We start from the raw sequence: 16,641 nt of genomic DNA, 5'->3' as shown, positions 1-16,641 counted from the left end.
CAAAATCTGACTTTCCTTTTTTATTTGGCGAATTGTGATTCTTAATTATCGAAATCTTTAGGGAGCAGTCTCAATCCTAAGATAAAGTCTCCGACGAAAGAAGTTAGCAGAACAGTAGTTCCATCTTTTAACTTAATGTATATCAGCATGGCTATGAAAGCGAAAACTCTTAAAAGACCATATTAAAGTCATTCTCATAAATATAAGCACGCGAAAGAAAAAAATTGATACATACATTTATGATTTTCAGTATTGTTCAATTTATTCCTAATCTGAATATTTTTAATTTGCGAAGTCGAAAATTTTTTGTCACAAAGATAAATTCACAACTTTTTATAACAACAAATCGGTTAAAATACTTAATTATATAACAGAGTGAATCTAACGCATTCTATGATCAGTATTATTCAGTTTATTACTAATCTGAATATTTTTAATTTGCGAAGTTGAAAATTTTTTGTCGCAAACATAAATTCGCAATTTTTTATAACAATAAATTGGTTAAAATACTTAATTATATAACAGAGTGAATCTAACACATTCTATGATCATTTCGCAATTTTAACAGTAAAAGATTTTTCAACGAGAATTATTTTTTTTTAAACGAGTACCAATGCGTCATTCGAAATTAACTGCAAAAAAAAAATCTACTAGGTGGACTGAAATAGTTCCAAGAATTTCAAATATTAACAACCTCTTAACTGTAATGCATCTAAACAAATAGCATGACTTTTTATACGAATTCAGACAATTGAATGTTAGATAGATAAATAAAAATAAAATTACAACACAATTTATAACAGCTTTTATTTTTAAAAAAAATTCAAAGCATACGATTATTTCAAATATGTTCATTTTCAGTATTATCTTGTCTTTAACTATATTATTAAGTGTAAGTATAAAAAATTCATTTCCTTAATGCTTACATTCTTATTCTTTAAGGTACTTATAAAAGTTATTAGTGATGATCAGCTTTAAAATTCAAAAGAATGAAAGAAAATTCAAAAGAATGAAAGCACTGTTTATCGTAATCATACAAGGGGCTCTATGTCTCTAAATATTTTAGGTACAAGTGCAAAAACATGATTTTGGGCAAAATTTTCGAAATTGGGTTTATTATAAATTTATAATCCCAGTTATCTTAGCTTTTTAAAAATACTTTACTTTGTTCGCGCACCAATTATTTACTAAGTCATAGCATTTTTAATATATGTTTTTTACGATTATTAATTTAACGATTATTAATTAACTCTTTAATTTGCATTTCCAGGTAAATGGAGAAGCATATTCTATGAAACATCACAGAGGTGGTCATCACCGTCATTTCAAAGAATGTCGTAAGTTTAAAGAATAATCTATAAAATTAAAATTATAAAAATCCAAAATTGGGATAAGCCAAATAACACACATTCGTCTTAATTGTGCAGAACTTCAGAAACATTTACTAATTTATACTGCCTACCTGTCAGCTATTACGGATCTTCCGGAAAATTTTAATTTCATATTAACGTGGAGCTCGCAAAATGTTTGCATTCATACTAAAGTCTTGTTTTAGCAATTCTGATTTATACTATAATTTGAACTAACCATTATGTTTAAATACAGTAGAGTCCCGATTATGCGAGTTAACGTGGAGCTCGCAAAATTTTTGTATTCATACCAAAGTCTTGTTTTAGCAATTTTGATTTATACTATAATTTGAACTATGTTTAAATACAGTAGAGTCCCGATTATGCGAGTTAATGCGGACTCAGATAACCGAAAAACTCAGTAAGGTGAAGAGAAAAGAAAAGAAAAAGAGTAGGTATAAATGAAATATATTTAACAAATACAAAATTTATACGAGTGCACCACATACAATTCATATTATGATTAAAAAGCCTAAACACTATACTTTACGAGAATTAAATACGAGAGTTTTTAATTAAAAAAAGTCCTTAACCGTTTTTTGTTTTACATTACTTTGGCCCTTGTTTGCAGCAATGTTTCGTCAATTTTCGGAAGGCTGGTTTCGCCTATTCTTGTTGTTCTATATATTCAATAGCACTTTCGATAGCTTTTAGTCTATTTGTATGAGAGATTTTTATGATCACTGTCTTCATCATCTTCGCTAGATTCATTTTCATTATTGACGATATTAACGATCATTTCATCGGATCAAATTGTTGGACTTCGTTTTCCTGAGTGTTTGGAAGATAAAATTCAAATAATTGCTTTCGGTGGTAGAGTTTTAAAAAATAAACTAGAACAAAAGAATTCCTTGAAATGTTTGATAGCTCAGTTAAAGCGGAAACTTGGAAAATCGGGAGTCTACTGTATAAAAAAATATTTGCTAGCTATCTTAATAACTTTAAATTATGACTAAGAGTTAATTGTTTGCCTACAATATCACCTTTTTCAGTTAATTCCCTAACACTCAGAAAAAAAAAATAATTTGGAAAAGCGTAAAAGTTGGCAAGTGTGATGGTGCAAGCAGTATGGTATTTGAGAAGCAGAATATGCATGCATAAATTTAAAGAAATGCAGAAAGTCTATGAAAACCTCAAAGCTATAGAAAGCAAAAATTTGTAAAAGAAAATAACATTACTACAAAAGCAATAAAATACATAAAGCAACAAATACAAAATTTGATTTCGTTTTATTTTTAAAAAAATCTTGTTGTTACATGTGCACAAGCAAAGCAGCATAATTTAAATACCTGAATTACTTTAAGTGTTATCACCTATTAAGTTCTATGATGTACATTATATATTTTACATTTCTGAGTAATCCGTTTTTCAAATCTAAAAAATGCATTCACATATCAACAATAAACCCATAATATTTCAACTAACCTGTAATTTTTTTAAAAGTTAATAATATGGTTTTAATGTTTAAAGCACTAATCTATCACTTCATTAGTAAGATACATAGCCTTATCCCTAGTGATGTCAGGCTTTCTCCTGAATTGTCTGAACTCGTAGTTGCAGCATTTGGCTGTCTGCGAGTTGTCCTTATCTCAGAGGTAGTATGGAAGGTAGAGGTCGGCGCATTTCAAGCAATATGATTTGCCGTTGTAGCTCCTTTGCACATGGCCGAACAACTGATAAAGATAGCATTGGGTTTGCAGCCGGCCATCCCTGTACCTTTCCACGGAGATGGAGTTTCCCTCGATGCTGTTGAGGTCATAGATACTTCTGTGGGGATCATTTTTTTCCCAGGATAACAAGGAAAACTTGAAGATCCACATATGATGGAGGCTAATGGATCGTTCTGATTCTTCTCCTGAACTGAAGTCTCTCTTTCAAGGGAAATCTACAGGAAAGTCAGTTGATAACTCTTTGAAAATGACTTCTAAATTTTTCTTGTGTTTGGGAAAAGTTTAGTTCGAGAACGGCTTCAGTTGTAGTAGTCTTCATCAGTGTCGGTGAAGGAGTAGTTATAGTTTTTTTAGAGGATGTGGAAGAAGGAGTAGGTAGGAAATCGATGATGCTAGTTGACTGAGGAATTGCCTTTGGGGTTTTTATTCTTCCGTTTTTTGGCAGTAGATGGTGCTTCTTCAAGCTCTGATTCAGAAATAAGCTGAGGGTTATCCTCAGTCTTGCTATCAGAACTCTCGAGAGTTGCAATCTTACGGGTACACAGAATCTTAGAAACAATGCTGACAGTTCTGATGATCCTTTCAAGCAAAAGCGTTCTTTTTCCATATCCTCAAGTCTTGCTCCGTAAAACTCTTCCAGCTCACTTGTTAAGAAATCCCCAAAACGCTGCGACAATAAGATCCCTCCGTGGCCGAATCGTCAGGTGGGTGATAAACTCCTTTACTCAATCGTTCGTTCGTTGTTATAGAACTGGGCATCAGAGGCTTAAATGGCCCTTATCCCATTCATCATGAAATATCCCAAAGGGATATACATAGGAAAGTTGTATTGGTGGTTAGGAAAAGAACCTGAAATGAGATAAAATAATGAAAGGCACATCTTGGCTCAAATATAAGGTTTTAAACATCTGTGTATAAGTTGCTTTTATATAGTGGTGAAGAAAATTATTCCAAATTAAATCTATTAAATTATATGATTTATTACCACTCCAGTTATTAAAATTTAATTTCTTTAACAATCGAGATTTTTTTATACATTTATAGCATATATATAAAATTACTTCCTTCCAAAGAAAAAGTAGATCATGTTAGATAGTTTGAAAAAGTGAATAGATTTACACAGCTCGAAAACTAGTTGAAACTGAAATAGGTTTACTACCAGCTTTTCATCTTTTCTCTCTCGCTTTCATCCATGCTTATAGACATTGAAAAAGTTTCAAAATTAATGAATTTGTTATCGATTTTTTACAGCTTGTGGCGAATCTGATTTCACTGAACAGCGCATTATTAATGGAAAAGTGGTCCAAGATAACAGGAAATATCCTTGGATTGTAAGTAATTATTTTTCAATGTTTTAAGAAGTCTAGTAAGCTTGATAACTGTGTTTGTTTCTAAGTTTGTTACTTTTGATTGTTTGTATGAGAAATTAATTTTTTTTTCATTTAGTAAATTTACGTAAATGGAATGGAATTTGGTTTTCATTTAATCTTTAAAAATAGGCTTTAATGCCATTTTTGAAAAAAAGAAGAATTTTCTTTAAAGTTTAAAAATGTCCTTGATATATTTTAATTCATCAAATTTTTAACAACTATGTTTTATGGTAAGTTAAAATTTTTGTTCTATTTGTTATCAAGAGAAGTAGAAATTTTATATATATGTTTGAGCGCGTTCAATTTTAAAGATGTAAAAATAAAATATTTTAAATATGTTTGAAAGTACAAGCTACATGCAAAATAACTGAATATATGGCATATATTGAAAATAACTCAAAGTTGTTCGTATCAGTTATTAAAATTACCATCAAACTTTCTAAAATAACCATAAATTCCAGTTTTATACTAAAAGAATGTGAAATTTAAGTTGAAAATTTCCTTATTTTGGCGGAAACGAAGTCATAAACTAAACTGAAAGTTACGACTGTTTTCGAATGCTCTTTCCTTAGATTCAATAATGCTTTTTTTTTTTTAGTAAATAATAGGCTATATTTACATAGCTGTTGTGATTTTTTGACTGTTATTCATGTCTATTAAGTCAAGTTTATCATATCTTTAGCCAATGAACTATATGACAATTCTGAAAATGGTGCAAACGTATATATATATATATTACTTAACTTTAAAAACCATTTTTTATCAACTTCAATAGAATCATAATTCAGAACATAAGATACTTATTTTTTAGGTGTCTATATTGGTTTCTGATCATCGAGTAATGAGACACTGGGGTTTTTGTGGTGGAGCTTTAATTTCTCCAACCTTTGTCTTAACGGCAGCGCACTGTTTTCCGAAATTTCAGTAGGTATTATAATTTTCTCGCAATTACACACTGTCCTTATGGTTTTAACCTTAACTGATAACTATGCTTATTAATTTGTCAAGACGCTATCTTGAGTAACGATATTAGATTCTAAAATCAGAGATGTCAACTAGCACCAGACAGCGGATAAATATTTTCGAGCGGTATACATTTAATATATCATTCTTGTTTTAGTAAATTCGATTTATATGGTTTTTACTCACTACTACTTCTAAATAATTCAAAGACGTATCTGATATGCCATTTTGTTTCAGTTTAGCAGCGTTGAGTATTTTATAAAATTAGCCAAATTAACTGAAAATCAGCAAATTTTCGTTTCGAGTTCTCTGCCGTTTTTTGAAATATTTTGTTCCTTCCGGAGCATTTGGCATTTATGTAAAATGGCCTTTTTTTTAATAAACACAACTTCTTTTTCGACGTGTTCGGAAATTCGATCCCCAGAAAAATATGAGTGGTAGCCACAATCTGGAAAATAAATATGGTCTCAATGGTTAAGTTAAGTGAAGGATCCAACCCTTATTGTTATCTGTTCTGCTCTGTTCGGTTTAGCTGGGCTCCTGAGGCCAAATACTGGCCCTTTTCCCATTCATCATTAAATACCCATAATGGAAATACATAGTACTGTTTGTACTACTGGTTCAAATGAACCTGAAAATAAAAATAAAAAGAAAGCATATCATAGGTGATACGCCGGCAAGATGGAAATGCTCCATATCGAGATCTTTTTGGTTGTAAGCAGTGGGAGAAGTAGTGTAACTACTTGATCGTCTTTGAGTAGTTCCTGAAGTTCCTTAATAAGGCTTAGGAATTTTTCAGCATTACTGAGCGCATCTTGTGTTTTCCTAGTGAAGATTCTATGATTCCGCATTGGTCTGGCACCACAGCCCGTAAAACAGGCCGGTTGATTGCCTTGGCAGTTGACCCTTATTGCTGTCAGAGACGCCAACTTGCTACGTATAGCGAATAACTAATTTCGAGTGGTAGACATTTATTGTGTGATTCTTAGCTTAGTGAATTCGATTTATAGGGTTTTTGCTCACGGCTTCTAAATAATTCAAAGCCTTATGTGATACTCCATTTTGTTTCAGTTGAGCATTTTATATAATGAGCAAAATTAACCGAAAATTTGCCTTCTTTTTATTTCTATGGATATTGTGATCGCAGCTTCTATATCCACCTGAAATTTAGCACTGTATTCTTTATCAAACGTAACGTTCACTAACCTGTCATTTCTGTTACTATCGTTATTAACATTATTCAGCAATTCACCTATATGTAATGTATCACAATCTAAATCCCCTTATCAATATTGTCCCGTATCCTAAATACCCGTATCAATATTGTTTAACATTATCCTCTTAAAATAATTCGTCAACTTTTGGTTTACGTGCATAAGTATATCGTAGCTGAGATTCACACTAAAGAGCATAATGTCCTTATTTTAGCACACGCCCGACATGTAACATTAAATGCTTGACAATTTCCAAAATATGAGACAAATTACAACAATATCATACAGTGAACTCTCACTTATGCCCAGGAGTAAGGAGCCAACGATTCATACCGAGATTCGAACCTGCATCCCCTGAGTCACTGTGACAGAGCATTAATTATTTAGCATATTTAAGCTTAGACCCTCGAACCATTAAGCTTGGATCCTAGTACGTTAAAATCCGATTACATCGAATTAATTGAAATTTGATTTTTTTTCTCGTCTACTTCTTTTACTTAACTTAGATTTATTATTTATTTATGTATTTTATTGTAACCGTGATATATTTTTGTTTTGTGTAACTGGCAGCATCGTTCCATAATTAGTTTGTTTAGGTTTTACGTGGCTTCGTGCCTGGCTTTGTGCTAAGTCTCTGTGCTAATATATAGTGAAAGCATTGATATCTTTGAGAAAGAATCTTTTTGAAAGAATTCAGAATGCGTCATATATGAGAATTGATAGGCTTGGCTCACTCGAAATAGAATGGAAGGAACGGTTGCTAACGTAAACAAATGGTCCGTTTCAACAACCAATTAGGATCGAGATACTCACACTACGTCACTTGCAGGTATCCTATTGAAGAGATGGAACCGTTAATGTTGAACAGTTTATCTGATGGGGGACTTCGCGTTGTTTAAATTCATTATGTTGAGTAAAATATTTTTCAAAACTTTATCAGTTTCTTTTCATTCCATCCATGTCTGCCTTGTTTCCCATCATTTTGTAGCACAGCATGTTTCGTGCTTTACGACCTAAAATCCAAACAGGGATTAGATGGTGATTTGTGCTTATTTATAGTTGTATATGATACTACCTCCGTAAAGGATATTATATATGGTATCCATATACCTGAGTCAACTCTAATTTTCTCGCTTTAATTACCTCATCACCGACTCTGGTTCAGCGATTTTGATTCTCAGCCAGGATGGCCTCCTTTAAACTGGACTTTTAGTGACTTTAAAATTTTTTTAAATCTCATAGTGTTCTTAGGTTGGATTTGAACTGTCCTCGTCATTCACACCATTTTAATCCACTTTTACTATTTCAACACTATTTTTTGTGATTTTACTATTTGTAACTCGCTTAATTGTTTCCTTAACCCCTTGGGGACGGTTGATTCAGAAAAGCATTCGTACAAAATCAGAATCAAGTTGTAATTAAATAAAAAACGGTAACTTAAATGTAGTCGTTGCTAATTTGACAGACTTACTTTGCTTTTACTTTAATTATTGTTAGTTTAATCATATATATAATCAATATTAATTCAAAGTATAACTAAATAGTTTTATTTTGAACAAAGTAATGGTGAATTAAATAAATCTAATAATTATAACTCCGCCCACAAATAAACTGCTAAAGAATTACTTTGATTACCAGTTTTATCTTTTTACCCTGATAGATACGGTATCCTGCTGGCACGTATTTGTGACAGTCGGCCCGAAAGGGTTAATAGGCAATTTGCCCTATGATTAGTTTTTAAATTTTATGCCATTTGATTGCCTCAATATAAGGGTCTGATGACCTAGAATGGCAATTTATATTTTATTTTGCTTCTAATATTGCTGGTGTTTTAAATTTAAATGTGCTTTTAATCCATATTTTAGAGTCGGTTGACCTGAACTTCTCATGGCATACATGCCAGATATATTTGTCATGTTTTCTTAAAGATATAATATTCTGACTAATTGTAGACAGCTAATTTTGTTCAACAGTATTGCTCGCCAGCAAAGTTTACGGGCTGTTGCCATATGACTTTTGTATTTTATGCACTTTATGTATTTTATGTTCTTTACTGTTTTTACTTGGTTTTAATAAACATTTACCCGTATGCCCTGAATTGGGGCAGGTCGGGGAAAATATTTTCATGGCATCCATATCAAAACTTCGTTGTGTTTATTTTCTACAAATCTTAAATTAGGAAGTTTTGAGTTTCGCACTCACTGCCATACTTTAGTTTATTATACAAATGCTGAAATACAGGTTCTTTTCTCTTTTCCTCTCAGACCTGTAACGTGCTCGAAAATGCCTTTCATGTGCGAGGCACTAAAGGGGAAAAATATACTTGTTGGATTTTTAGGTGAAAATAAACATCAACCCGCTGAAACAGTACTTGCCAAACGGGTCATTATGCACCCTAGAAGAAAAGAAGGTACACCTGGTACTGACATAGCACTATTAGAATTAATGCATTCCATTTCTTGCACAGAATACACTAAACCAATTTGTGTCAAACCACCAGAAAATATTATTATACCGGGCAAGATAATGCATGTTGCTGGTTTTGGTCGCAAAGCAATACACAGTAAGTATAGATTTTCCTTATAAATAATGTGAGCACTTTTATTCTATGCAAGCATTTTTTTTTAGCAGCAAATGTTCTGAAATATTGAGCTTTATTTTAACAGTAAATGTTTTGAAATAATTTACGCACGGCAAAACTGTTCGCACAGTGTAAATTATCATGCTGTTACATTTCAGGAGTTGGGTTGTTTTCACCTATGTAAAATTTGCATGAGGCGAGAAAATTACTTACTTCTTTTTTAATGTTAATATCAGCAATTTTGGAATCTTGTTACAGATTTGCGATAATTGTCTAAGATTGCTTTTAGTATTATAGTATTATTAAAAAAGTAAAAATGTTTTTAACTGCCTATGGTCATCTTGGTCGGTGCAAAATTTTACTTGAGTAAAATGTACACCATTTCTAAAATTTCTAAAAAAAATTGCGTCGATAGTTTTACCGTGCTAAATCTTCTGAAATAAAGATAATAAAGGTTATTTACAAAGACTATTACAGGAGTTAATATAGAAGTGTTCTCATTATTTTGTCCCTCACCTGCATCTTTTTAAGTAATATACTGAAATAAAAAGTTTAACATTTTGCATCGATTAAATTTCATTTTTGATTATTTCTTTTTCAATTATTTCCTCTCGTTTAACAATAAGCTTTTTTTTAAAAGGTTTATTTAAAAAAAAACACATATATATTGCAAAATATTTAAAATTCATTGGACTGATAAATGGTTTTTAGTCAATGTGTTAAGGTTTTTAAAATTCATAAAATTAAAAATAATCAATCAAACATGTACTATGAATTTTAGAAAATCCGCTTTTTATTCTTTTTTATTTTTTACTGATTTATTTTGGTTCTATTAATTACTTCTACATTTCTTGCAATTGATTGTGTCTAGTAGCAGAAAAGAAAAAGGAATTTTTTAGTTTTGTAAAACTAATAAATTTTTTAAATTTTTTAATAAAGCAGCTAAAAGGCCATACTGATGTGTTATCACTATCCAGTGTTATAGATTCTTAATTAAAACAATATACATATATGCTCCGAATTTGAAAGGTATTTGGTCTGACAAAAGTTTTAAATTATAATCCTAAGGTTAAACTTATTTTTTGCAATTGCCTATTAATCGCACACCTCTGCCTTAACAGGCATACGCAACAACAACAACATAATTGCTTATTATCAGATAAGTTGACTATGAATGGTAATTTGAATTGTTAATTTAAAAGTCAGGTGGCCGAGCGGTAAGCGTATCTGATTGCGAAGCCAGTGGTTGCGGGTTCTAATCCCACTCAGGGCATGGATATGTATTGTTGTCCTCTATTGTGTGAATGTGGCCCACCCCATAAGCGGGTATCTGTGGCAATGTGGAGTAGGTAATGTTGCTCACCTTCGTGACACTATTCACAAGGTGCTATCAAGCATAGCAAAATAAACAACACCTACGGCATCTTCCATGGCGAAGAACGATAAGTTCAGTGCCTGCCATTAAAGAAAGTAAACTTAATATTTTGTTTTGAAAATTCTGTTAGATCAGCACTGATAGTAATATTTCTCCTATTTTTTAAGTAAAGGTTTCAGTATTTTACTACGTTAGTATTTAATCGCTTTCGAGTTAGGGAAGATGCAGTTTCGCAGACGAAGTTTCGACTAATATCCTAGTTAGAGTGCTCAAAATTTTATTTGAGAGCTGTGCCTCCATGACGACATCGTAAATTTTAATCGTTTATAGATCGCTGCAAGTCAGGTGGCCGATCTGCAGCGGTGGCCGATCGCTGCAAGGATAATTTACACCGAAGAGCCATTACATTATGACCGCCTTCCATCTATAACAATGGGCTCGCCCAAGTTTTCATGGTTTCTCGCCCAGGAACACTGTTTTCATGGGGCACATTAGGACCCATAATCCTCATAGAACAATGACGAACCCTGACGTCTGTAAGCTACTTGAACATAGTTGCAGACCAGGTTCATCCATTCATGGCAACAGTTTTTCCTGCGGGGGATGGCGTTTACCAACAGGATAATTCACCATGTCATAAGGGTCGAATCGTCATGGAATCGTCGAGGAACATTCCAGTGACTTTCAAGTCATGTCTTAACCCCCAAATTCACCTGACCTTAATCCAATACAGCATTTGTGGTCCTACTTGGAAAACCAAATTCGTGCTGCCACGATACCCCCTCGGAAATCTTAGGGGATTGCAGGACCAGATGGTGAGAGCTTGGCACCAGATATCTCAGACTACCTATCAGCACCTTGTGGAATCAATGCCACGGTGGGTGCTAGCAGTTTTGAGGGCTAAATGTGGTCCTACATTTTATTAGCAGAGTGGTCATAATGTAATGACTCTTCGGTGTATAGAAGTATTTTCGACAATCATAATTCCTATCATTTTTTGAATAGCTTAAATTTTAACTAAAGTTGTGTGCTAGATAAGCGGTAAACAATTTTTTTTCGGCAATAGAATACTAAATAATTAACCTTTTATCGGCGGAACCCCAAAATTTTCAGATAAAGTAAATAAACAAAATTTCGAGCTCATTTACCAAAAAAAAAAAAAATTTATTTCGAAAAAAGATTTTATTTATTAAAATAAATAGCCATTTATTTTTCAATAGTATTTTACTCTAAATAATTTCCAAAGGGCTAACAAAATATAAAATAGAGTTGAAAATATAAAATAAAATAAAGTACACAGTAACTTAATAAAATGTAAATATTTTTTGATAGGATCAAATTTTAATTAAATCTTTAAAAGTTTACTGGTTAAGACAAATGCCTAAATCAAGGAACCCCTTTAACTCTTCCACGGAACCCTGGGGTTCCGCAAAACACAATTTGGGAACCATTGTGCTAGGTAACAATGAAAAATACAATTTTACTGTGCCTCAAATTTAATATACTCTGACATTTTGATTCGGTTTCCGTTTTTTTTTCAGATCGTTCGAAAGAACTTCGAGAAGGTACTTCACGTATTGTTGACGGCAGCGTATGTAGCTCTCGTTTTAAAGAATTCCTACCTTCAAAAGAACTCTGTGCAATGGCAAATGAACGTACAAGGGTTTGCGTGGTATTTATCTTTTCTTTTTCTTCCAAAAATAATAAAAATACGAAACAAATGTTTACAAACACACTTTACTAAAATTTACTTTCTTCTTATATCTGCCATTCCTTATGTGTAAGGTGTTAATATTGAAAACAATGATAACAACTAGATAACTGTGTAAGAAGAGAGCAAAATAAGAAGCCTGTCACTTCATGGATCAATTCAATTGCTGAGTCAGGCACTAGAAAAGTGCGCCCATCAATTCTTATAATGTATAAATGGCCATATATATATATATATATATATATATATATATATATATATATATATATATATATATATATATATATATATATATATATATATATATATATATATATATATATATATATATATATATATATATATATGTTGCTGTTACTTATTCCACTTGACCCAGAACAAGGCTTGACCTAGTCCAGAAGACTGTTCACCGACAGAAAATCATATACCATCGCCGGACCCTCCAGGATAAAATTCTTCTCTAGCCCATACTAGATCAGGTGTAGCCTGGTGCACATTACATTTTCGGCATACAGGGAAAGTCCTTTGACCCTGAAAAAATGTTAGTCCGCGGGTATGACCACTGATTAGTCTTGTGATAGCTGTCTGCAGTTTCCTATCACCTTTTAGCTCCAGGGCTGCCCCAGGACAATCTTATTGGTACCAATCATGACTAGGTGAAATCCTCCAAGTTCTGTTACCAAGTTCTACCTTTACTTTTGCATAGATTTCATTGTATGATAGAAGGCCACTACTATCTATAGGATCATTAGAGGCCTCCGTGGCCTGTTCATCGACCAGATCATTAAAGTACCGGTTTGCGTGGGAGGGGATCCACTGTAGATGTATGTCGTTGTGTGAAAAGTAAGTCCTCAAAAGTAAAGATATATGATGTATATATATCAAAATATGATATATATATATATATATATATATATATATATATATATATATATATATATATATATATATATATATATATATATATATATATATATATATATATATATTGGGAGTTATTTTTTTAGAAATGTAGTTTAAATCTCTTGTACACTCTTGTAGGTTTGTCATGCTGCATACAAATTATCTAAGTCAATAGTATTTCGTTTTTTAAATTTTATGGTTTATGATTTTGTTCTAAGTTAAAATACGTATTTTTTAATTATGAACTATGCAAATCATTACAATTTTCATTGGGCTTGTTTAAGGGAAGATAATATCTTGTGCAAAGGACTGATTTGAGGACATTTAAATTTTCTCTTATTTCTAATTTTTTCAAAAGACAATACATAACAATTACAAATAAATAACAATCTCTGTTTCCTTGCACTGTTACACTATGCATCTCTATTAAGCGATTGCTGTTTTCATTGCTTAATTGCATCACAAAAAATAAGGGAAAGTGGTATAAATCGGAGTATTCCTTCCATTTCCAAAATATCACTTTCGAAAACTCTCAACTATGAAACGTTTTTATTTATATTACAGTTTTACTACATTCAGGGTAAAAAATCTTTATCTGACTGAAACACGGTCCGACCCAATTCAGTAGGCTTGGAAAAACATAAATATTTTTTTCATTATTTTTTTTTATTTATTATTAATTTTTAGAACTATTTTGATACTAGGGTGATTCTGGAACTTCCGGATTCCTTGAACATAAAAACAAGTTTTATACCGTGGGTGTGGTTTCTATGAAACGTTCAACTATGAAACGTTTTTATTTATATTACAGTTTTACTACATTCAGGGTAAAAAATCTTTATCTGACTGAAACACGGTCCGACCCAATTCAGTAGGCTTGGAAAAACATAAATATTTTTTTCATTATTTTTTTTTATTTATTATTAATTTTTAGAACTATTTTGATACTAGGGTGATTCTGGAACTTCCGGATTCCTTGAACATAAAAACAAGTTTTATACCGTGGGTGTGGTTTCTTTTGGTGACGATCTTTGTATGTTGAACAAGCCTGCTGTGTTCACGAAAACCGGAGCCTACTTGGACTTCATCAGAGAACATGTCAAAGATCTTCCAAAACAGCCTCATGGATAGCCTTTATCATCGAGGTAGATGAAAATGATCCGTCGGGTTTTCTTCATTTTGTGAAAATAAAGACAGAAACTCATGTAAAAGATTTAGTTTTGAACCGATAATATTAAAATATGATTAAAATTCTACTTTTAGTGCCTCTGTACTTACTTATATTTTATTTATTATGTCAGGTTATCTGAATGATTAACGTGATCGTGGTACAATGAGCAAACTACATTACCAAATTATTATCTGAAACCTCGTGTTTATTTTGTTTATAGGGTTTTTACAAAACTGAACAATTTAAAATAGGCGGTAATTAAAAGAAAAACAAAATTTTTGTACTGAAAGACAAAATTATTGGAAAAATGCAACTATTTCGCTAAAGAATAACCGTAAAAGAACACCAATAGTATTGCTGGGTAGTATTGCTTTTGGTATCCGGAATCAGCCGGGGAATCTAAATAATCCGGAAAATTCAAATAAGTTGACAAGCTATACTACGTTATATAATATAGCTCAGGTACCACTTTTCTTTCAAAGTAATCATTTTTAAATATAGAATTTATTAGGTGAGCTATGTAATAGATATGAGAAGTCGGTCCGGATTGAGGTCTGCCTGATGCTTGGTCTGGATGTGATGTCATGCGGTCATGGAAATCAGACGTTGATGTCGATGTCATCCTATCATGCGGTCATGTTGTTTTTGATGCTCTGATGTGATGTGGAAGAACAATTTATGCTTTTAGGAGGTCGTAGAACTTTTGGATTTTCATTGGTGTCTTTTGAGTGAGTAATACCTATTTCATACTCTTGCAAATCATGTATATTTTCTAATTCTGAGTTAACTTAAGAGTATAAGTAGATGCAAGTTAAGTTAAACGATTCTGCCCGATATAGTAGCTTTCAATTTACGTTAACATCACTGCTGAAATTAATATTTGCAATCACGCAACAATGGCTACGTATCACCACCACGGACGTGGCGGAAAGCGGTTGACCGAAAGACCTGCACGTGGCTCAACGTCGGATGAGGAATGCTCGGATTTTGAAACCAAAATGGCTAAAGAGTTAGCAGACATGGAAAGAAGAATTAAAGAAGATGAAAGGAAAAATAAAGAACTACTTGAGAAACTAAATCAATTGGAGCAGTTTCTCATGCCTGTGCCAAATAGGCCCGAAATACCGACAACACCAATTGATGTCATTGATATGAAAACTTATGAAGGAGGCCAACTTTTGAAACAGACGGGGAATGAGTCAACCACAGATTCAGAAAGCTCAACCAAAAATATTGCAGAACCCCCTTTAAAGAAGAAGAAAAAGAAAAATAATGTCAAAAAAGCTGAAGCAAATCTAATCATGACCACGAATAGTAAACTTTTTTCACCTATAGATACCGCCACCTCCTTACAACCATCTGAATCTATATCTGATACTGACGTAGCCCCACCCAAGGAGGATTCCAGTTCAACTGTAGATCCACCCACAACTCCAGCAAAAGTTCAACCAATTAAGCATATAAAAGTTCTTATTCGTGGTCTTCCAGTTGGATTCTGTACTGATCATATCTCCCAGCAACTGGCGAAGTCAGACATCATAACGCAAAAGATAATTCAGTTTAAGAGAAAAGTGTGCGGGACCTGCAGGCTCCTCCCACTTTTTCTTACAATTCTCACAGAAACAGATGTTAATCGACAAATTTTCTCTATCACCAATATACAAAGTATCCCGGTCAGTATTGAAAGGTTCCGAGGCGGGCAAAATCCAATCCAGTGTTACAACTGCCAAGAATTTGGCCACAGTCAAAGATCATGTAATTCACCATCAAGATGTGTAAAGTGCGCCGCCAAACACCGATCATACGAGTGCCAAAAAGATAAAAATACACAACCTAAGTGCAGCAATTGCGGAGACTCTCATACAGCCAACTACACGGGGTGCAGAGCCCGTCCCCGCAGGAGGGGAACACGTGCCATACCACCAACAATAACAGGACTTGCTCAAAGGTTGGTTACAATAATTAAAGAATTGAAAGAACTTTTAAAAAATCAAGAAGTGCTTCAACTGTTTCAAAGGATTATGGGGGAAGCCACTCTTGCACAGTAACATCTTTTTTTTTTTTTTTACTTGATTTGAACTTTTATTTGAACTCTTATTATTATTCAGAACTCTAATTTCCCATACAGATTATAAATAAATACTGCATACTGCCCTTTCAAATTAAAGTTGAGCATACTAGATGGCGCCACTAAGGCTTGTCGAAAATTTATGTTAAATCTTCACGTTCTTGAATCACGACTTTTGTATATACATAATCATCATTTATTAATGC

General features: G+C 32.6%; 1 protein-coding gene across 2 annotated transcripts; it reads left to right on the top strand.

Moving 5' to 3' along the window:
- The first annotated feature begins 1,273 nt into the window (after positions 1 to 1,273).
- LOC107445811 (transmembrane protease serine 11D) lies at positions 1,274 to 14,452 on the top strand. 2 transcript variants are annotated; one of them, XM_087158474.1, is made up of 6 exons: positions 1,274 to 1,337; positions 4,331 to 4,410; positions 5,261 to 5,373; positions 8,891 to 9,189; positions 12,124 to 12,254; positions 14,148 to 14,452. In XM_087158474.1, exons 1-6 carry the CDS (start codon positions 1,292 to 1,294, stop codon positions 14,325 to 14,327), a joined length of 849 nt encoding a protein of 282 aa, XP_087014600.1. In that variant the 5' UTR covers positions 1,274 to 1,291; the 3' UTR covers positions 14,328 to 14,452. The 2 variants fall into 2 exon arrangements, with proteins under 2 accessions (XP_087014600.1, XP_087014601.1); XM_087158475.1 differs by lacking the exon at positions 1,274 to 1,337 and adding an exon at positions 4,008 to 4,229.
- Positions 14,453 to 16,641: the final 2,189 nt, after the last annotated feature.

This window comes from Parasteatoda tepidariorum, chromosome 3 (assembly GCF_982258835.1).
Source record: "Parasteatoda tepidariorum strain Cologne lab strain chromosome 3, Ptep-v5.0, whole genome shotgun sequence".
Taxonomy (NCBI): Eukaryota; Metazoa; Arthropoda; class Arachnida; order Araneae; family Theridiidae; genus Parasteatoda; species Parasteatoda tepidariorum.
Note: the sequence above shows the minus strand (reverse complement) of the source record. Positions and strands in the feature narration are given on the sequence as shown.